The sequence below is a fragment of the Agelaius tricolor genome, unplaced genomic scaffold (genome assembly GCF_023055355.1).
Source record: "Agelaius tricolor isolate 1412-34295 unplaced genomic scaffold, bAgeTri1.0.p SCAF_30, whole genome shotgun sequence".
Lineage (NCBI taxonomy): Eukaryota > Metazoa > Chordata > Aves > Passeriformes > Icteridae > Agelaius > Agelaius tricolor.
The window spans coordinates 7,740,545-7,763,450 of NW_027269290.1; the positions used below are offsets into that span (position 1 = coordinate 7,740,545).

The 22,906-nt window shown below is 55.3% G+C and overlaps 1 protein-coding gene across 1 annotated transcript; it reads left to right on the top strand.

The window, feature by feature from the left end:
• Nucleotides 1–5,499: 5,499 nt before the first annotated feature.
• Nucleotides 5,500–21,092, top strand: WNT2B (Wnt family member 2B). Its single transcript, XM_071450258.1, has 5 exons — nt 5,500–5,934; nt 16,527–16,747; nt 18,266–18,543; nt 18,892–19,156; nt 20,096–21,092. The coding sequence occupies exons 1-5, from the start codon at nt 5,771–5,773 to the stop codon at nt 20,323–20,325; spliced, it is 1,158 nt and encodes a 385-aa protein (XP_071306359.1). The 5' UTR covers nt 5,500–5,770; the 3' UTR covers nt 20,326–21,092.
• Nucleotides 21,093–22,906: the final 1,814 nt, after the last annotated feature.

The window sequence follows — 22,906 nt, forward strand, 5'->3', positions numbered from 1 at the left end:
GCTCCAACAGGGAGCAGGCAGCAAGGATGGATCAGGTTTGGGGAGGCACAGCATTACCTCCTCAAAGGGCAGAAAACACCTGTGGAACTTTGTGACCAGGGGAGCTGCTGCAGTGATGCCACCAGCCCAGGAGCTGCTCCTCGCCCGGCTGAACAAAGAAATAATCTCAGCCACTGTGTGGCTCTTTCAGACCTTTCACCATGCCCATGTCCCTCATTTGGACAGTCTCTAACAGCTTCATAACTTTCCTGTACTGTGGTGCTCAGATGTGCCCCCAGGACCTGAGGTGAGGCTGCATGAGCACGGTGGGTCACCTTTGCCCAGGTGGGTCACCTTTGCCCAGGTGGGTCACCTCCACCCAGAGAAGGTGACCCCTATGCCCAGGAGCTGAGCGTGGGCTCATGACAGCAGCATTAAATCCTCATCTCTGCCAGGCACCCATCTGAGCCATGTCCCTGGCTCACAGCATCCTCCTCACTATCAGCAGCGTAGGATAAGAAATTTGCCTCCACATCAGTGAAATGATTATTTTTAATACTCAGACACTGACCATGTTCCTGAGGAAAAGGAAACATAAATCCCTCCCTGCAGTGACAGCAGCAGCCCGCATCCCTAGATAGGAGCAGCTAATTAAACCTGGTCACTCCAGCCAAAGCCCAGCCAGCGTGTTTGTGCAAGCTCTGCGGTCAAAGCACGTGAAGGATTTGGCCCAATTTCCCCATTTTCATTAATCACAGGGAAAATTCTCTACTTAGAAACAATGCTGGAGATATACCTGATAGGGCTTTTTTTCTCCCTTGGCCACTTCCCACTTGGCAACAGGGATGAAGTTCTGCCTTTGCAAAACATTTGGAAACCTGTTTCTGTTCCAATTCAGAATCACCCACCCCAAAGCTTTCCAGGTTATCTGTAAAATAAAACCTAGAGAAATTGATGGCTTGAAATACTTCAAACTGATAAACTCAAAATATATTATTTTAACTGTAATTTTTGTTTGCGTTATAAAGCAGAGTGAAAATGTTAAAGCCCATAGAAAATGGTTATAAAGCAGAAAATGTTAAAAAGCACAGAACAAATAGCCTTTGGAAAATGGGAAATGTTGTTTTGAAATTGAAGAAATAGAATGGTTTTGCCCTGGCGACCACCTTCCCTTTCCTCCAAAGCTTGACAGAGTTTCACAAAACATTTCAAGTTTGATGTGCTGTGTTTTGGGGGGAACTGAGCTGTGTGTGCTGGGAAGGGTAAGGAGAAACTCCAGGAGCAAAGAAAACAGCTGGAATCCAGACAAGGTGCCACAGTGGGATCAGTCCCTCCAGCTGGGCTCCAGGGCTGGTTTAGGTTTGGTTTTGGGTCCCCTGAGCCCCATTTTGGCTGCTCAGGAGTGTCCAGAGGAGGCAGGGGCGTGCAGGGGAAGGCAGAGATGCTCCGGGATGAGGAGCAGGCAGCCCATGCTGCTCCACTCCCGTAAAAACCCACCCCAAAGCCTTCCCCGGTTATAAATAAAGCAGCCCCTGACCTGGGAGATTAATCAGTGGGCTGGTGTCTCTGCGTGATGTCACGGCGTGTTTTTCCACAGGCCTGTGGAGCGTCAGCCCGTCTGAGGTGCCGATGGCAGCGGGGCTGGGCAGATTGATGGCCGCGCTCTCCCGCACGCACGTGCACAGAGGCCTCTGCAGGATGATGGAAACCGGGGCTGCTCGGCGCACCGTGGGTATTTTTAGGTGTTATTGAGCCATTGCTGGCCCTTGGTGACTGCCGTGGCCAGCACAGCTGGATTTGGGGTGATCCATCCAAGCCTGGGTGCTCGGGCACAGGGAGCTGCTCCAGCCTGTCGGGCAAGGAGGGGAGGGATGGAGTCAGGTCCAAGCTGATCCCACAATGTGGGATGGATCTCGTGATGGGAAACCAGTTCTCCCCAGTGCATCACACCTGGCAAAGGCCTCGGGAAGGCACAAAAGGTCCCGGTTGGAAACCCAGGTCTGACATCAGGGTTTTAATTTCACTACTTGACCTTTACTCCTGCTTGCATTTGAACCTACAGCCTGATCCCGTTCCCATGTCTGCCAGGCAGGAGCTGCTCTGCTCCAACCAGTGGGCACACATGGGAAGGGGTTGCACGCACCACATGGCTGCAAGGCCAGGCACTGCATGTCCACACAGCAATTCATCAATGAATCTGAGAAGGAACCGGGCAATTAACACTGGGAGCAGGGGATAGACTAACTAAGCACATGCTGTCACTCTGCTAACAGGGCTGCCTGTGCCTGTTTGTTTGGCTCCTGTTTCTATGGAGGTGGGGGCCATGTCGAAGGGTCAGCTCATTGCTCTGGTTATTTGTATCTGCCCAAAATGCTTTCTTACCATCTCAGAGCCCGAGGAGATAGCCAGGGGCTAACTGGGGACTGCTCAGCCTTTGGGAGCTGTGTTCTTTTGGGGGATAAAAGAACACAGCCTTCCTACCACAGCCCCGTGCTGGAGTCACCAGGACTCAACACTCGCCTTTGCTGGACCAGGCACAGCTCGCAGAGGGCCCTGGGTTCCCATGGCCCCCATGTCCTAGAGCTGTGCCTCAGCAAGGAGCCCCTTCCCCACCCCAGAAAGGAGCCCCTACCCTGTCTCCTGACCGCTGGAAATGCTCCCGACCATCCTCCTTGGCACAACCTGGGGAACGTGGGGGTCCAGGGCCCGCTCTGCCAGCTGCAGACACCCCAGCATGGAGCAGGACTGCCTGTCTCAAGCCCACCTCTCTCCCAGGGCTCCACTGGTGCCCTGTACTGGTCAGTGACAATGTCCAGCACTGTGTCCCCTGTGTGCTGTGGCTGCAGAGGAAATGAGCTCGACAGAAGCTGCAGTCCCAGCAGCACACAGCCCCTCACCAGCCCCTTCTCTACGAGTCCAGGAGCTTGGTCCAGCTGCATTATCAACCCCAAAATAAGTTCCCAATAAATATGTCAATAAGAGGTCTCTGTTCGCTCAGAAAAAGGGCTTCCCATGAGGTGAGCCAGCCTGGCACTCAGGGTTATCCCAGGACAGTGATTTTTCCCCTGGCTGTGATTATGCAAGGCTCAGAGTTATTCCTGGGGCTGCCACGTGAGAGGTGAGCTCCTGGCAGGGAGGCACAGCAGCAATCCCAGCGCCACCTCCACTGGCAGCCGGCACCTGTGCCTGCACAATGACAGCAGGAGCCCGGCCCAGGAGAGACAGCTGAGGAGGCAGGGGCGGGCGAGATCCCTGCCCTCATCTCCAGCAAAGATGGGGCGACTTCTGCAAGGGAAGGGGCAGACCTGGTACCCACCCGTGGCTTGCAAACCCTGTCTGATGGTGCCTTGAGCGCACTGCAGGCTGGATGCCACCCATGGAGCAGCTCTTTGGAGCAGGGAATGCTGCAGACCACTCTTGCCCATGCATTTACTTACCCTGTTCTCCTCCTGAGGCATAACACTGACCATGGACTGTTCTTGTGTCCCTCGCCACAGCTCTGTGTGTGACACTGACCCTGCAGCAGCTGCCCCAGCTCTCTGGCATGACCAGACACCACCTTCAGCACCCAGAGTAAGTCTGTGGAATGACCGACCTGCTAAGAAAATAGAGAGCCCATTCCTTTGAAGTTAATGAATTGTGAAAGCCTTTGAAAGCAGAGCCTTGTTTATTTACTCCCCACAGCTCATGTGGATGAAGCACCCAGTCACCCTGAGCGCTGCTAATTTGAATGGAAGATCAAACTTGAGGCTCTGCCCCGCTGGAGGAGTGAGAGCTGCCCTGGCCTCTTCACTGCCCAGTGCAGGGAGAGCCTCCTACAAACCCAGGGCAGTCCATGGGCTGTCAGGTGGGGTTTATGGAGAAAAGCACCAAATAAGCCACAAGGCTGACAGAAATTCAGAATCCTGGGTGCAAAGATCTGGCACCCAGTCTGAGCATTTCACTTCAACACCAAAATTCAGCTGTGATCCCTCCTCCCCTCCCAGGGCTGGCACTGCTGCCTCTTGCTCTCATTCTGAGTTTCAGCCCCAGCCAGAGGTCCCTTGCCCAGCACCACATCACAGCCACGACCTGCACACTCACAGGAACATCGTGCTTGTCACCTCCTCCCTTTCCTTCCCACGAGAGCAGGATACTCAGGCTCCCATCTTTGTGTGGAAACAACCCAGGAACAGAGAAAAGCCCACAGAACGGCCACAGCAGAGCATCCAGCATTCTGCCCACTGTGATGGGTCTTCTAAACAAATTCACAGCCTTCCACAGTCTATAAATATCAGCCTTTTCCATGCCACCACTGTGGGGATAAGCTGTAATGCAATATTCTGTGTGGGCACTCGGACAAAAGGACAGCACCCCACCAGCACCAGCTTTCTGTCACTGCACTTTTCTGAAGTATAATTGGATTATAACCATGTGTGAGCCTCTAGCCCCTGTATCTCTCAGGCTGGGGAAGTCTCTCTCTGATCTGAACAACAGGAATAGGAAGGAAAGAGCAGAATGAGCTGAGCTGGCTCGTGGGGAGGGGGCAGTTGAGGGCTCTGGCAATGGGGAAAGGACTTTGGTGGATAATGGGGTTTACAATCATAGTAATTAATCAGGTATATCACCAAAGTGCTGACAATGAGAGGTGACCAAAATGCCTGCTCACCTCCCTGGTGTGGAAGGACCAGCCAGGGAAGAGGAAACTGCCAGGCAAGGTTGGTTTTCACAGCTGTCAGTCACCAGTTTTAGGGCGATGAAGGAAGGAAAGCTGAGAGCCCAGGGCAGCTCAGCCACTAGCTCTCCCTGTCCCACAGCCGCAGGTGACAGAGGCTCACGGAGAAGGGAGTGCAAAGGGCTGTGTCTGAGCTCAGGCACTGTACCCGATGGCGGCTCTCGCTGCGGCCAGCACCATCGCGGGGAGTGTATCGGTGTCCCTGTCCCCAGACCGCTGCCTGCAGGTCCCCGGGCACCTGTGGGGTCCGCGCCGCCTCCGCCCCATGCTGGGGACCCTCGCGGCCGCCCCGCCAGCCCCGGGCAGGGCGATCTCGGTGCGCTGCCCGCTCCTGCCCGCCCCGGGCAGGCGCAGCCGCCGGCGGGCGCGGAGTCCCGCGGGGCCCAGCGGAGCGCGGCTCCCCCGCGGTTTCCCACCCAGCAGTGACACCTGGCGGGGGCAGCGCGGGCAGAGCCGGCCCCGCATCCCGCATCCCGCATCCCGCATCCCGCATCCCGAGCCCGCTGAGCCCCTTCCCCGGGCGGGGCCCGACGGGGCGGCCGCGAGCGGCGGCTGCCGGCGCATCCCCGCGGGTGCGGGCGCGGCGGTGGGAGCGGCCCCGGCGCGGGGCGGCGGCGGGGGCAGGAGCCCGGAGGGGGCTGTCCGACGTGCCCTCGGGGAGGCGGGGGTCGGTCCGGCCGGAGCGGCGGCTCCGCGCCTCTGACTCTGCCCAATGAGAGCCCGCAGCACGGCGGGCGCCGGCAATATTTGGCCGCGGCCCCCGCGCTCCCATCCCCAGAGCGCCCTCGCCCTCCGCGCAAGGCCCTCCATGGCCCGGCCCGGCCCCGCCGCCGCCCGCCCCGCGCCGCTCGGGGGGCGCGGGCCCCGCTGAGCGCCCCCAGCCCCGCGGGGAGGGACCCCCGCCCGCCGCCCCCCGCGGCAGCATGAGCCCGGGCGCGGGGGCCCAGCCGGGGCTCGCTCAGCAGCGCGGAGCCGGCGGACGCGCCGCGGGGCCGTGACGGGCAGTGCCCCGAGGGGAGCGCGGGCAGGACCCCCTTCCCCGGTCATTTCTCCGTCTGGACCCCGCCCCGGAGAGATATGCTCAGCCCAAACCGCCTGGAAGCGTCTCCTGGGATTGCCGTGGCCCCCGGGCGTGCGGAGTGCGGAGCCTTCCCTCGGACGGCGGGCGCGGCCCCCCGGCTTTGCCTTCCCCTCGTCCTCCTCCTGCTGGCCCTGACGCCTCGCGCCGACTCCTCGTGGTGGTGAGTGAGTCCCCGCCACGGCGCCGCCGCCCCGACGGTCCCCGGGCACCGCGGGCGGGAGCTGCGCGGGGCGCGGCCGTGGGACGGGGATGGAGATGGAGACAGGGATGGAGATGGGGATGAGAAGGAGAATGGCCGGGAACGGGGACAGGGCGGGGACGTGGATGTGGATGGGGATGGGGACGGGGAAGACCGACGAGGGGACGGGGCAGCGCCGGCGGGAGCGCAGCGAGCCCCGCAGCGCCCGACGTGCGGCCGTGGGAGCCGGCGGGACCGGCCGGGCCGTGCGGGCTCCCCCGGCTCCACCTCCGCGGCTCCGGCCGCGTCCCGGGCTCCCGGAGCAGAGCGGGGCGGCGGCCGGACCGGGGCCGGTACCGAGTCTCTCCCCGCGGCGCCGTCACCGCAGCCGTCACGGGCAGCCCGCGCCCCGAGAATGCCCCGCTCCTTCCCTGGGGATCGGACTTGTCGCGGGGAGCTCCGGGTCTGTCGGGGGGCCGAGCGCCGTGCGCTGTGCCGCCTCTGACAGCCTTCCCTCCCGGACACGGCGAGGAGGAGGAGGAGGAGGAGCCCCTCGGTACGGTTTGGGCAGGGGAAGCGCCGGCGGCTCGGACCCCCTGATCCACCCTGGCCCCGCCGCAGCTCCCGTCCCCGCCGGCTGCAGGGCTGCCCCGCAGTTATTTACTCTGCTCCTGGGAAGCGAAGAAAGTTGATGTCCCCCTTCCTTTAGATAAGATGAGGCTTTGTAAGAGACAGAAATGACGCCATAACAAAAACCTTCTGGAAATTAGTCCCCTCCTGCCCCGGTTCGTGTAACAATGAAAATTCATCTATGCAGAATGACAGTAATTAGGAAAACAAGGATCGAGAAGTTTTCCAAGTGACCCTGTGCTGTTTCAGTAGTTCAGCAACACTGGAGAAAAAAAAATAGTTGGCTGCAGTAAAGTTCTCAGTGTCCCCCACCCTATAAAAGTCCTCTCTAATCTTCTGGAAAACAATGTTTTCCAAGCCAATCTCATCATCATTAACAGATCACGGTGGATGAGGCAAAACTTAATCAAATTCAACTCATCTGCCACTGAAAGAAAACGGTAGTTTCTGGAAATTCTCAGCTACCGTGGAGCACTCTGTAAGGGGCCGGGAGCACTTAATAGTCATGCAGATAGCACAAGTATTGCCGGTGTTTGAGAGCACGTCTGGGCGTGTGGCGGCCCTGGCCGGGCTGGCATCCCTGGGAGAGCGATTCCAGGGTGAGAGGGGCTGGTGGGAAAGCTGTGGGGCTAGGAGGGAGCGGGAGCTCAGGGGACAGGCTGCTCGGGCACCTGGTGGTAACCAAGCACAAAAACAACTTCTTCAAGAGACCAGAAAATGCTCTGGGGGACAAATGGAAAGTGGAAAGAGCAAGGCTGTTCACAGCCATGCCTAGAGGAACTTTCCCGAAACCTGGTCAGCTGAGGGGAACTGGAATCACTGGGAGAGAAAATGAGTCACTGTTGGGGAGTCTCAGGTTGATACAAGCACTGACCTGGCTTCCAGAGCCAGCTCTGCCCCAACCCAGCAGGGCAGGTGAGGGCAGGATTGCTTCTGTGGGCAAGGTGAGGCTGCTAAAATGTGAAAAGCTGAGGAAGGAAGGAAGGGACAGTGGAGAAGTTGGATTATTCCCATTGTCACAGAGGCTGGAGAAAGAGAGGCTCGTTAGAGCTGAGGAGTGGGTGCGTGGGATAACATGGCTGGGAAAAAAGGAGGAACGGAGCAGTCGCAGCATCGTCTGCCCAGGGATGGGCAGTTCTGGTAACACACGTGGATGCTGCCTGAAGGGTGAAAATTCCCTCTTCAGGAGGAGCATTGAAGCCGCCTATTTCCCGTGCTGTGCCCCGCTGCTCCCAGCGCGGCTCGCCGCGGGCTGCCCTCATTCCAGGCGCGTGTCCCTTCCCAGCAAGCGGGAGCAAACCCAGCCACGCTCAAAGCTCGGTAGCTGTGGCTTGTGTGGAGGACGCTAGATTTAGCTCCCACAGCAGTTTGTGTTCTCAGCTTGCAGGCTGATCCCGGCTGGCAGCTCGAGGGGACAGCAGAGCTGGGCAGCCCAGGGAGCTGTGCCGGGAGCTGGGCAGCCCCAGGGCCCCAGTGCAGCCAGGCTCCTCCACGCCTTTGGGCATTGTTACCAAGCAGTGCTGGTCCCAAGCGCCTCAAATACATGACTTTTGAAACAAAAACGACTAGAAATGGAATATATAAAACTCTTAAAGGTTCACACTTTCAATTGAGCTTTCTCTTCTGGAAAGCAGAGCATTCCTAAGAAAAGCCTAAATTGAACCGAGCGCTGTTGTGCTGGACGTGTCAGTCCTGATAAAATAGCGTGTTTAGATGAAATTGTGTTTTACTGAAAATGGTTTCAGCCAGCTGTGGTTTGGGAAAAAACTTATTCAGTGATTTGCATAGCTTTCCAAGCACATCTTTAGCACCACTGATATTACAGTAAATGCATTTGGTGGTGCATCATCCTTCCTTATTTTAATTATTATTGCCAAATTCTTCTAGGGATTCACACACAATAAACTTGGGGAACTAGAGGAAATGTTTCTCATTTTCAGAGTCAACTTTTTAAGTAGTTTTATAGGAAAAATTGGGTCTCCTCTGATCACAGTACATGGAAAGGAAATATCAACCAAATGTTTCTTCTAAACAACTGCAAATTATTAATTTTCAGTGACGTCAGGCATGGCCCAACCGCTGCACATAAACGCCAGGAATTGGTGAACTTTGGCATCCAAAAGAGTGGCTGTGTGTGTGTGTGCACGTGCTCAGAGCACAGCAGAGGGGACAGGTTGGGGACAGTGTGGTTTTGGCCTGTGTGGTTGTGGCCGGGCTCTGTGACTAACGGTGACAGTGAGGTGGCTGTGGCTGTGGCGAGCAGCACCCTTGCACAAATGCTTCCAAACTCCGAAGTGTTACTTAGCAACAAAATACCAGCTGAAACACAGACAGAAATTAGGAAGGAATGCAACGGGAAAATCCCTAAATCCCGTTTACACTTGCATGCACTGGCAGGGAGAGCAGCATCGTCTGGGGGATGGCGCTGGCTGGGCTGTGCCCTGCGCCGCCAGAGCCCGCCAGGCCCCGAAAGCGGCCCCCGAAATTCCTTGGGAGAGATTTGGGAGATTAGACAAATGTTGCTTATAAACATAAACTGTGCAATAAACAAACTTGTTGTAAATAACTAAGTAGAGTTTACTCGTTATTGAGAGCCCGACGAGCCATTCTGGTGTGGAAAGCCATTCTAAAATTAAAGGTTTGGTTAAAGAAAAATGTACACAAAGCCCTGCATACCCCTCTGCATCCCACCCTCACACACACCCACTCTCCTGCAACCCACACAGACCCCCCCAGCTCCCCCAGCACACCAAATCCTTGTTAGCTAACTTGTTTATTGCTAACCACAGCCCTTGGAAACTACAAATATTTAATTTCATTTGGCATTGGAACAGATGGGAGGCATCAGGCTCCCAAAGAGATAAAACAAATCTGTGGAAGGAAGAGGATTGCAAGTTTGGGTGTGGGTTGGAGAGCGTGTGGGAACCTGGCAACCACATGGGACTACCCATGGTGCTGTCAGGATACGGGGGCTCCAAGAGAGCTGCTGCGCCCCGGGGTGTGATGCACATATGGGGATTTTGAGGGATGACCAGTCCAGAGCCAGGCAGCCCTCATGGTCCAGCTCCCTTCCTTGGCCAGGGAAGGAGGAGTGTGTTTATGGGCATGGAAAACACACCACGGGCAGATCGTGAAGCAGGAGTGCCCGTGGCTCCCTCTGTGCCAGAGCAAGCCCTGGACGTGGCTCTGGCCAAGTGTTTGGCAAGGAGATCCCCCAGTGCAGATGGGGAAGGAGACATTCCCACCAGGATGGGCTGCTGGCTGTGCTCCCACTGGTGCTCTCCTCCAGGATTTGCCTGCATTCCCTCTGAGACACCAGTGCTCCAGCTGCAGGATGGGCACAAGGAGTGATGGAAAAATGGAGCCACACGTATGTGTGGGTACAGGATACAGGAGAGAGAGGCTCATTCAAGCAGGCATCATACTAAGGTGTGTGGGAGGGGAAATAGCATCAACAGGAATGTTTGAAACCAAGCCAAGGGAAAGACAGCTGCATGGATGGAGGAGCTGCACAGCCCGCGTGTGACCCTCTGGGGCTGCTGCTCCTCCCCTCCGTGCCAGCCTCAGCTGGGCAGACCCACAGCAGCCCGGGGGCTTTGCTCACACAGGGTCTGGCAGGCTCTGTGGGGGCTCCAAGGGCTGTAGCTGTGATCCCCTCCTGTGCCCTGCAGGAGCCTCTGCCACCAGTGCCGAGCAGCTCATCACCCTTTCAGTCTCGGCACTGCTGCAGGCACGATACAGAACCACAGAATCACAGAATGGTTGGAAGGGACCCTAAAGCATCCAATTCCAGCCCCTTTGCCACGGGCAGGGACAGGGACAAAGCTCCAGGAGCTGAACTTGCCACCTCCAAGGGGAGAGGACGTGCAGCCCTCGGGACACGGAGATCTGCGGTGCTGCCGGTTCGCTGTTGCAGAGCTCTCTGCATGGCAATAAAAGCAGGAGGTCAGTGACCAGGAAGTCTTTATCCTGAGGCGCTCCACAGCTCCGGCTGTCCAGACAGCCACGCTGTGAAAAATAAGTTTTAAAGTAATGTCAGGCTGATGGAGAATGAACCCCATGGCCTTTGCAGCAGCCCTGGTGTTCTTGGTTAGGGTGGGTGGAACAGATGGGTTCTCTCAGTCACTCTGAACAGTTATAATAATCCTAACTGTGCTGCTCAGTCCATTTTTCATTAGGGTCACTTTCACCTATGGGAAATCGTTCTCAGAAAGAAATGCAGAAAGAAAAAAATCCTTCTGCTCTTCCAAACTCATTAGCTTTTGCTATTACCAAAAGTGATTTCAGCAGTGCCATGAGGAGATCTGTGCTGGGCCAGAGCCTATGGAATCACAGCTTCTTCTTGGAGCAGCTCACACCTAACACACAGGATATGCCATGAAAAAGAGAATTGTACATCCAGCTTTATCACCTGAGGCTGTCTTACCTCCCCACCTTTTAGCAAAGGACTTTGAGATTTGGGGAGAAAAAAAAATTGGTTCTTAAGGGTAAAGCATATTTTTAATGAGCAAATTATTTTGTATTCATGCGCCAGCAACAACGTCCCTGAAGAACAGCTTTAACCTAGTGCTGACCAAAGTTTTCAAACCTCACTTTTCAGGTTACTGTTATGCAAGATGCCAACAGCAAAATCTCCCACATCTGCCCAGGGGACAAGAGACTGCAGCACCCATTTGCTCCATCTCCCCAGGAGCACAGTGCTTCAGTCCTCCTCACACAAACTACATCCCAAAGATTGCATGGGGTGCAGGAAAGCCACAGAGAGGGGACTCTGAGCAGGATCTGAAGGCAGACAACTTTAAAAGAGGGATGCACAAGAAAGAGAAAGATGGTGCAGAAAATAAAAAATGTCCCCCGAGTGGCACTGCTAGTGGCTCAGCATTATGATATTAAAAATTATTGAAGTGAGACTAAGGCTCTCAACATGCAGAGTAGTGGCTGTAAGTGAGGAAATTAGGACTATTAATCACTCAAAGGCATTAACACTTCCAGCAGGCCAGGATGGCCCTGTTCCCAGTGGGGCTTAATAAAATACTCAGGGTTTGTAATACTAAAATAATATCTCAGATGTTTATAGCACCTTGCAGCCCAAAGTGCTTGGCAGTTGGCTGTAAATTGTCTGCCACGGCAGGGGGAGCAGAGGAAGGAAGGTGCAGCATCCTTGGGAAGTATGCAAAGAACTCGAGGAGGTGAGAGGCTGCCAGGCGTGATGGAATTTGCTCTTTAGCAGGCAAAGAGGGATGTTGGATTTGATCCTATCTGCACAAGCTGTCTCCAATAGCTGCCATGGGCTTTCCAGCCTCCCTCCAAAATACAGATTTCATGAGGATCCAGTGGGATGGGAAGACACCAGAAGCCAGGGTAGTTACAGAGCAATGGGGAACTGAATCACTCTTCCCAGGGGATGGACTCCAACAGCCTCTGATGCCACAAAGAAGCCAAACCATGTTCTCTTCTCAGCCTCAGACCTCTCAGCAGACCTCAGAGACTGTCCAGAACCCCTGGGAGCAGCTGGGGGTAAAGCTGTGACAGTGGTTTTAATTAAGCTTAGCTTCTATTAATCTAATTTAAAACTGCGCCTTTAATGGTATTGGTGCAACCCACAATAGGAATTTATGACATTTCCAGCAGCTGTTTTAATTCAGAGCACTAAAATGTAGATTTGTCTGAGAATGGCAATTCCAAAGATTTCCCTATTAAAATCAAGTCTTGTTCAAATAGATTTTCCAATGCCTTATGAAATGGCGAAAAATCAAGTCTTAGCTAAAGCAGTGTCTAGTATAAATTTCATTGGAAACTGAATTAGGGCACTCACTTTGCAGGAATATCTCGGTATTACAGAAGAGCAACAGGACAGTTTCCGATGCCATGTAATTTTCTGAATTCCCATTAAATTGATTTCTTTATTTCAAAACCTCGTTTTCCAAGAGACACTTCCCAGCTGATCTCTCGGGAGGAGCTGCTCAGACTGCCAGCAGAGCCGAGGGCAGAGGCGCCACGAGGGCCACAGGAGCTGAGGGTTGGTGTGGGAAGCGCAGGAGCTGGACTCGGAGCCCAGCCGCGGAGGGGCTAGCGCAGCCTGCACGCCACCAGCTAAAGAGATGCGTCTGCCTCTGATTTGCATGTTTATCTTAGAAGCAATTTAGGTTTCCCTTGTTTACAAGAGCCAAAGTCAGCAGACTCTCCACAAGAACAACAGCTTGGAGGCAGCGCGTGACGGGAGTCTCCTGTTCCACTCGTGGGTCTGGGATGGGCTCTGCATGCAGCTGCACCTCTGCATGCAGCCCTGCAGCTCGCAGGGAGGGACAGGAGGCCTTCACCTCGCAGGCTGCAGAAGCACCTGCCCTTGGAAGATAAGGTCTCCATCCTCAGCTGTCTGTGCTGCCTTGTGAGCAGCAGGGAAGGGAGGGAGGGAGGGAGAGGCGGCGCAGCTCCCGCAGCACGGCCCCGCACACCAGCTCAGGGGAAAAGGGGAAATGCAACTCGGAAAAGCTCAGAATTGCACACTGATGGGCAGGAGGTGACCCTGCAGCACCCCCAATTGCACACCAATGGGCAGGAGGTGACCCTGCAGCACCCCCAGTTGCACACCGATGGGCAGGAGGTGACACTGCAGCACCCCCAATTGCACACCAATGGGCAGGGGGTGACACTGCAGCACCCCCAGTTCCACACTGATGGGCAGGGGGTGACACTGCAGCACCCCCAATTGCACACCAATGGGCAGGAAAATGGGAAATGCAACTCGGAAAAGCTTGGAATTGCACAGTGATAGGCAGGAGGTGACCCTGCAGCGCCATGCAGCCCGGGATGGTCAGAGGGACTGTGCCAGCCCCTCACCCAAGCTGGGCAAACAGCTCTGCACTTGGCAAGGGACGATGCCAGGGCTTCACACACCCTCAGGAGGCAGCAGTGTATGGAATCCTGTTGGACAGGGTGGGGGATTGTTATCCCCACGTGCACTTAATTATCCACTCCCTTCTTCCTTGCCTCCCAGCTCCTCCTCACTGCAGGCTGTCCAGCTCCTGCCTCTCTCCTCCCAACCCTGAAGTCCAGGCCTGAGGAGCCTCCAGCACCAGGAGAAGTTATCTCTCACAGACTTTTCTGAACTCAGGGCTTGGGTTTTGTGGGTTTTTTCAGCTACAAAAATGCAGATTACCCCAGAGTACAACACTGCAGCAATGTGCCACTTCCAGCACAGCTTCATTTGATTGAAAAGGAAGTTCTGATAAGGCAGCTGGAGACTTCTCGGAACATCCATTGTCTTTCTCACTGCAGTATTTTTAAAATGTCACAGATTTTGAGAAATAAAATTGGAAGGGATGCTTTCATCTATCCAAAACAAATGTTTGGGTTTTTTCCTTCCCAAAACTCTGCTTGGCAGAATTTTCTGCTGTTCCTCGTCTTGCTCCATTTCAGAGTAACTGAACTCTACTGGAGCATTTCTCACCAAGTGGAAGCTTTCGTCTTTGCCGAGGCAACCGCAGCCTTCCCAGGTCAGGGGAGGAATTTTCCCTTTAGTTGTGTGTTAGATTTTAGTACATAAACTCTGATGGAGTCCTGTAGGTGCTGTGGTAAATGTGCTGCCACAGGAAAAGGGAGATGCAGCCACTGGCCCTTGTGGGATGCTCATGGTGAGCTGCTACAGCAGCACTTGGTGCCCTGCGCTCTGCTCTCCCTCCACTTTCTCCTGCTGATAATGTTTGCTCTGATCTGGGTATTTGGCAGGAGAATTAAGGAGCAGTAATTAGCTTCCAGTGTGAAAAAGGGAGTGCCTGGTGTTTATCTTGTCTGGAGGGTTTCCCTTGATCTCGGTCTCCCAGGGGATGGTGTTAGTGCTTTATCCATCACTCTCAATTCTGGGAGGCAGCTCTGCTGCCGGCTGCTGTGTCCCAGCCCACTCTCAGCTGGGCCTGGAGTGCTGCAGCCCCACAAGGTCCCTGGTGAGGTGGTCACAGAACATTTTACCTTTCCCAGCATCACTTTTCTCCAGCAAAGAGGAGCTTTGGCTACTTCTGAACTTCCATTGTGCAACGTGCTGCCTCGCAGCATCTCATCCCTGCCTTGCAGCACAGGCAGGGGTAAGCCAGCCACCCCATCCTTGCTGGGCAGAATGAATTCAGGGCTGGGGAGCTGACCATGCCTCTGGGGAGGAATTCTGCAGTCCCACTCCATGTCACAGTGCCACCATCCAGCTGGTGGGCTGCTCCCCTGCCCTGTCCCCATGGGAAGGAAGGGGCTGCTCTCAGCCTGGCACGAGCAAGGCACTGAAACATCCCCAGTCAGCAGTGCTCGAGGAGCTCCTGTTGGCTTTTCCTTCCCAAACAGCTTCTGCCACTCCCCTGTTCCTCTGCTTCAGGATGAAAGGCTGGTGAGCATGCTTGTGACAATAAAGATCACTGCCCCTTGGAGTCTGGGTTTGCAAAGCCATGGGGAGCTGGGTTTATTATCCTCAGCTCCAGCCCGGGATGACCTTGTGCTTCTGCCAGCATTTAAACAAAATATTTTAAAAGAGGGAGCAGATCCCATTGCTTGCAGGGCTTTCCTGAGCCTGGGAGCTCTCTCTGGGGTGGATAGAACTGAGAGAACATGTCCAGAGACAGACAATGAAATATTGTCCAAGCTTATTGCTTTTTATTATTATTGAAGGAAGGTTTGTGCTTCCAGTCTGGGTGGGGGTTAGAAAAAATCTGAATATCACCCAAACCTCATCCCTTCCAGCCAGAATCCCAGCTCTGTGCTCTGCAGCAAAAGTCATCCTCAAGCACAAGCAGCCAGAGGGGTGAGCGGGTGGTGCAGGCGGGAGCCGACCGGGATGGAAAATTCCACGTTGCTGCCATTGTCCGGGATGGGGAGAGAGCGGGGCAGAGCTCAGGTCCCTCCCCCGTGGCTGTGGAAAGCTGCCCATGGGCTCAGCCAGGCTCTGGCAGGCTGCTCTTTGTGTCTTGTCTGTCTGCTCCGAGTTCTGCTCTCTCCCCACGGCTGCGGGGAGGGGAGCAGGGTACAGGTGGGACGCAGGGAAGACAGGAGCCACAGCAGAGTTCTGCCAGTTGTGGAGATTCGGGACACGAGAGTAAATGTCCAGGAGATGCACAGAGAGAAATCCACAGCTGGGGGATGACAGTGTGTGTGAGGAGGGCAGCACCAACTGCTGCAGCCTGCTCCTCTTCCTCCCTCCCTGCGCATCCACAGGTGTCTGTGCCATGGACATTGCTGACAAATGCAGGCAGGAGAAAGGGCAGAGGCTGCAGGAGCCACCCTGGGCTCAGCTGGGCTCCATCCTGCTGTGCTCAGCAGGGCTGGGTGACAGCACGGGGCTGGCATGTTGGGAAGAGGCTGGGAGGGAGGTTTTGCACATCAGCAAGTTTCTCTGCTGCTGCCCCAGGAGCTGACACAGGCCAGGCTTATGGGAGACATCCCATGTCTCACAGCACCCAGAGCTGGCTGTCTGCTGGGGGAGATGGGCTCCACAGACTCCCTGCCCCTTCCTGCAGTGATGCACACACTGAGAAAAGCTCTGCTTGCTCCTGGCTCATGCATCTTGGGATTACTTCATTAAACAAAAAGACTCACTGGGGTCTGCAACTTTCTCCTGAGGGGTAGTGGAGGGGCAGCTCTGATCTCCTATCTTGGTGACCAGGAACAGGAACCAAGGCAATGCCTGGAGCTGTGTCAGGGGAGGTTTGGGCTGGATATCAGGAGAAGGTTCTTCCAGAAGGTGGTGGGGCACATACAGGCTCCCCAGTGCAGTGGTCGTGGCCCTAAGGCTGCCAGAGCTCAAGAAGTGTTTAGCCAATGCTCCCAGTCCCAGGGTGGGATTTTGGGGGTGTCCTGTGCAAGGCCAGGAGTTGCAGTGGATGATCCTTGTGGATCCCATCCCCTCAGTGATGCTGTGACTCCCCTGTGCAGGCAGGGCAGTAACGCGGCACCGTTCTCTCACGCAGGTACATCGGGGCACTGGGCGCGAGGGTGATCTGTGACAACATCCCCGGGCTGGTGAACAAGCAGCGGCAGCTCTGCCAGAGGTACCCTGACATCATGCAGTCGGTTGGGGAGGGAGCCAAGGAGTGGATCCGGGAGTGCCAGCACCAATTCCGGCACCACCGCTGGAACTGCAGCACCCTGGACCGCGACCACACCGTCTTCGGCCGGGTCATGCTGAGAAGTAGGTCCTGCCCTGTCCCCTTGCCACCACCCTGAGACTTCTCTTCCTGGGAGAGTCTCTCCTCCCACTGGGCTGCCATGCCCAGTGGCTTGGATTACTCCCTGAGGAGAGCTTTGCCTTTCCTTGTAAATTAATCAAGTAGTAATGGGAGCAGAGCAGTGCGTTTGGAATAGCTGCACCAGATGAGATGGAGCAGGGGGAGCACTGGGGGAGAAGGGGGAAGGAGGAGACACCTCCGGAGAACAGGCGCATATGTAAACAGTAATGGGATATATAAATATTTGGAGAGCGGGGTTGGCCAGGACTCAGCAATTCACGTGGGAACTGGCTGTTCCCTCGCATGGCAAGGGAGGCAAGGCACAGATGCAGCTCCAGTCCCTGCTTCAGGCTCGGAGGTGTAGGAGGACCATGGCTGCGGGGCAGGTGCCAGCCCTGCACAAAGGACTGGGCATGGCCCTGATGGGAGAGACCTTCCCCCCCAGGTGAGAGACGGATACAACACAAGGAGGGACACACCCAGGAAAGGCACCCAAGGAACAAAGAGGAAAGGCACGATGGGGACAGGGGTGAGGTGGTTCCAGAGCAGGAGCAGCATCAAGGGCTCCAGCTGCCCAGGATGCTCTGGGAGCAAAAAGGCCCTGGGAGCCAGCACAAGGCAGCAGCACTGCAGGACAGATGCTGCTGCATCCCATGACGTGCTGGGAGCATCCAGCCATGTGGCCTCCGAATCAAAAGCGGCTGGGAGAGTCTTTCCATTCACAGCTCGTATGGAGGACACGTGAGTGCCACAGAAGGAGCCGGTGAGTGGGGGGCTTGCTCCTCGCTGGTGGGGGGATGCAGCAGCTGCCCGTGGGGTGGACAAGCAGCAGAGCCACAAGCCAGATGCCTGACCAAACTGGAGGAAGGGGCCTGGAATGCTGAATGAAGCTTCCACCCCGCCATGCTGCAGCCTGCTGCTCAGCCTCTCTGTTCCCATCACAGCACCTTTTCTCCTGCTCGCATCCTCTTCTGGCAAAGGATGGGGAATGATGAAAGCTCCTCGCCACAGCCCCATCCTGCGAGGCCCAAAGACAGCTCTGCTGCCTTTGAAGTTGCTTTCAAAGGCTCTCGAAATGAAGACTAACATGGTTTTGATTTGCAGCTTCTTTTACAGCATTATAAAACCAGCTGCGAACTTGAACCAGAGACACAGAATAGCAGCAGCAAGCTGTGCTGTGCAGGGGGAGCCGCGCCCGGCCCGAGGGAGGCAGGGAGGAAGGCAGGGAGGGAGGGCAGCTGCCCTGGCCCGAGGCTGCTGGCTGCTCTCACCACCCCTGGGCATGTACCCTGAGCACTGCAGTCAGCCTGAAGGGCTCCCGGGCAGCCGAGGCCGGACGCTGTGGTCAGCAGAGATGGTTGGGCTTGGCTTATCCACACACAGGATGGTGTCGCTCCCCAAGGCCCGGTTCTTCATGGGCTGCAGGCACTTGGCACGGCCTGGCACACTCACTCCCCGTTCCTGTCTCTCTCCCGTGGCAGGCAGCAGGGAGGCCGCCTTCGTCTACGCCATCTCCTCGGCCGGGGTGGTCTATGCCATCACGCGGGCGTGCAGCCAGGGGGACCTCAAGGTCTGCAGCTGTGACCCGCTCAAGAGGGGCCGCTCCAAGGACGAGCGCGGGGAGTTCGACTGGGGCGGCTGCAGCGACAACATCAACTACGGCATCCGCTTTGCCAAAGCCTTCGTGGATGCCAAGGAGAAAAAGGTGAAGGATGCCCGGGCGCTGATGAACCTGCACAACAACCGCTGCGGGAGGATGGTGAGTGCAGCCCCGGGAGCTCTGGGACCTTCCCAGGGAGACTGGGCAGCCAGAACAGCTTGGCCAGAGAAACGGGACCTTGGGCATCTTTGGAGGGCAGCTCCTGCTGTGGATAAGGCTGGATGCTGCCCTGCCTTGCCCTAGGGAATGGCAGGACCTCGTCACCTTTGCCTCCTGTGTCCTTGCTGCTGCTGGCATTGGTGACCTCCATACACAGCCCTGTCTCCCATTGGGAGCCCCATCCCACATAGCCAGGGGCTGGTAAGCTGCACCAGCAATGAGCAGACACTGCTGCAGTATCTGATGCCCAGGGTGACCACTGGTCCTTACCCCTCTCTCTTCCCACAGGCTGTGAAGCGCTTCCTGAAGCTGGAGTGCAAATGCCACGGGGTCAGTGGCTCCTGCACACTAAGGACTTGTTGGCTGGCAATGTCAGATTTTCGAAAAACAGGGGATTACCTAAGGAAGAAATATAATGGGGCCATCCAGGTGACGATGAATCAGGATGGCACTGGCTTCACTGTGGCCAACAAGAACTTCAGGAAGCCCACAAAAACAGATCTGGTGTATTTTGAGAACTCACCTGATTACTGCGTGATGGACAAGTCAGCAGGTAAAACCTGGAGCTCCAGTCATTACCCAAAAGCATCTCTTCCTCCCTTCCCAACAGGCCAGCAGCTCCCAGCTAGCCCAGCCTGGGGGCTCAGCTCCTCCACTCAACCCCACTCTTTGGAGAGGGGGCTACCCAGACCCAAGACTCCCCACAGCACTCCACACCTGCACAGGCAGGACTGCATTGGTCCAAAATCCCCAGGCTTTACACCAAGGCCCCAAACCCCTCAGGCTTCTGATCATCACAGAAATGGAGTGTATCCTCAGAGCCCATCTTCTGCAGAGCAAAGCTCCCTTGAACAGGCAACAAAGAGCCTGTTCCACGCACAGGCTGCTCCTCTGAACACAGCCCGAGGTTGGGATGAGAGCAGGGCAGAGGCATCAGGGCTGCTGGACTCCAGCAGAGATGATCAAGGGTTTCTCAGCCTGGAGCATTCCCAGTTTAGTTCACAGCAGCCATGGGAGTTCAGTGGGGAGCACATGGCCCTGCCATGCTCAGCCTAAGCAGAGAGGGCATTTTGAGCTTTGCCAGCTGCAAAACCTGGCTCGGTGGGCAGACACTGCTCCCAGGGGTTCCCCAAGGCACAGAGGGGCTACAGATCCCCATCCCTGTCCCCTACTGCTCTTATGCTCTGGCAGCAGCAAACACAGGCTCTAGCAGTGGGCATGGGAAGGGGGCCATGCAGATTGCCATAGAAACCCAGAAGGTTTTGGGTTGAAAGGGATGTGAAAGATCGTCTCATTCCAACCGTCCATCATAGGGGACATGAGAGACACCACAGCTGCATCCCTGGCCAGGCTTGTGGCATCCCACGTCCATAAAGCAGTGGCACCCATGGAGATGCCCAGGGTCCCCAGTAAGCCCTGGGGTGGGTGGGCGGGCAGGGAAGGGCTGGGAGCCGGGGAGAAGGGCAGCCTGACGCGCTCTGTTCCCCCGCAGGCTCCCTGGGCACGGCGGGCCGCGTGTGCAGCAAGGCGTCGCGCGGCACGGACGGCTGCGAGGTGATGTGCTGCGGCCGCGGCTACGACACCACGCGCGTCACCCGCGTCACCAAGTGCGAGTGCAAGTTCCACTGGTGCTGCGCTGTGCGCTGCAAGGAGTGCGAGGACACTGTGGACGTGCACACGTGTAAAGCCCCCAAACGGGCCGAGTGGCTGGACCAGACCTGATCAGCCGGGAGCACTGAGGGAAGAAGCCACTGCCACCCCCCCTTGCAATTTTTTTTTAAACCCCTGTGCCCTGAGGGCCACGATGTTCTGGGAGCTGTAGTTCAACTGCATGGCTTTTATTTAATTAATTCTACAAAGCACTAAGGAAAGGACTGCAGTTTCCAGGAGGTACTGTGGGCCCTTCGATGTGCTCAGCAAAACTAATCCCTGACCTAGCAGGAGGCTGCGATCCTTGCTTAAACTGTGAACCTGCAACGGTTCTCTTGGCAAAGGGATGGTGCGACCAACAGAGACTCAGAGGGCTGACTGTCAGGACGTGATGGCTGAGGAATCCTGCACCTCCCCAGAGAATCTGTTACAGTAAAGCTTCACCAGCGAAAAACCCTAGTTCAGAATAATCCACTCTTGCAAAAGCATTCTTGCTTTTTCTTTTTTGCAAGGCCAGAGGAAGGGTGTTGTGAAGCCGTAAGACAGTTCCATGATACCTGTGTTTCCCTCGAGCAGACCTGATACATCACTAACCCCACTGAGCAAGAGTCACCTCTGCACAAGGCTTGTCCCTGTGTCCCCAGCACAGGGAACAAGTGGAGTTGTAACCTGGAACTGAACTCTGAAGGACTGCACAGAGACAAAGGCCACCTCTAGATGCTGGTGGGCACACGGGGCTTGAGAGAGCAAATGAAACCTGTGAACTTACTGGTAGGTTCTGAAGTCAACCATACAACAGCATCTCTGTACAACTCACGTGTATGTTGTGTATACTGCTTATTATTTTAAGTCAAAATTAATTATAAACCTGTACCAGAAAATTATGTCCTTTGCTTTTTGAATTCCTACTCAACTCAGCTGAGCACGTCCCCAGAGCAGGAACCAGCCCACAGCGTTTCTCTTCCCCGCTGTCTGCAGCTCCTGCTGTCCCAAAGCTTCCTACAGAGCCAAGCATCCAAAGCCCCAGGGAATCCTTTCTCAGCAGGATCACACTTCAGGATGCCCCATCCCCAAAAGTGTTCAAGGCCAGGCTGGACAGGGCTTGGACCAACCTGGTCAAGTGGAAGGTGTCCCTGCCCATGGCAGGGGGTGGAACAAGAAAGGTTTTACAGTCCTGCACCACTCAAACCATTCCATGGTTCTATAGCACGGGGTCAAGCAGGAGATGCTAGATAAACTTACAACTCTTTCCCATTAAAAACCTCCAAACACTCAAAACATAAGCAGCTAAAATTGAAGCTGATGAGAGGAGGGAAAGGCAGCTACAGAGCTGCTGGTAGGTAAGTTACAGGGATCCACACATAACCTCTACAAATTTCCTCTTTTCTCCACCAATTTGAGCAAGCAGACATTACAAAAATGCTTTACTTAGTGTACAAATATTTTATAGAGTCTGGTCAAAAGGTCCCAATCCATACAAACAAATGCAATGTATAACAGTTGAACCTGGAAACTAAACTGACCCAGGTAAAAAAGAGAAATTATCCTAATCATTGCAATTCCTGAGGCTGAGTGCTCCTCAGTTCCCCCACCAGAGCCAGGCTGCACATTGCCCCAGGCACGCTATGCCCCCTCCCTTAGCCAGAAAAATGGGGTTAACTTTCCTAATACTGCTCAGCATTGTGCTGATGGGCAAGGATGTTCCACACAGAGGAAATTTTCATGGAAGTTCCAAACTTGTAACAATAAGAGAGGCCAAGTCAACAGGGACATTCACCTGCTTTTTGCTGGGGTCTGCTTTATGGCAGCCAGAGGCCACGCCAGAGGTCTCTGAGGAGCTGGGGTTTTCTCTGGAAGCAGTGAGATGTGTGGGCAAGGGAGCTGAGCAGGCTACAAGAGGAAGGTCAAAGGAACAGGATGGGATTAAGGCAAAGAAGATTATTCTGGTCCTAAGCCACCCATCGGCTACTGCACCAAAAGCATCTCTGAACAGGGATCTTACTCAATGGCCCTAGGAAATAATAGTTTAAGTGGGGAGAGAAATCCACTTTAAAACCGGTTTTGATGGGGGAACTGCTCAAAGAATTAAAAGAGCCTGCCATGGGCTGGATTAAGCACCTTCCTCCACGCCAAACCCCTGAGAGTGCTCATGCAGAAAAAGGAGCTTCAGCAGAGCTGCCGCAAAGCCACAGCCAAGCCAAAAGGTGACATTTTATTGGAGATCTTGAGAGAATTACAGGAATCCCACCTTCCCACTGCCTCAACTGTTTCTTACAGAATTAAACCAATTTCCTGACAGCACTAGAGGGTTGTGCAGCACCTTCCCTGCTCTTGCACTGGAGCTGGTGTTTACCCAGGAGACTTCTGGTCTTCCCCCAGGCCCTTCCAAGACCCTCCGAATTTCAGGGAGACAATTTTCCCATCCTGGCTGTACTGAGGAATGCTGGCAGGTGAGCAGGAGGTCTGAGGCAGGCCCAAGGCATCCCGAGCCAGTGCAGCATCCGTCAGCACAGGCTCATCAACCGGGAAGAGCCTCTCATTTATCTTCATTACTGCTCCACCTCCTCTCAATTTACGACAGACTTAAAAAAACGCTGCCCCCTCAGCCATCAATCCAAGCCTCCCTCCCACAGCAGGACACACTCCCTGGGCT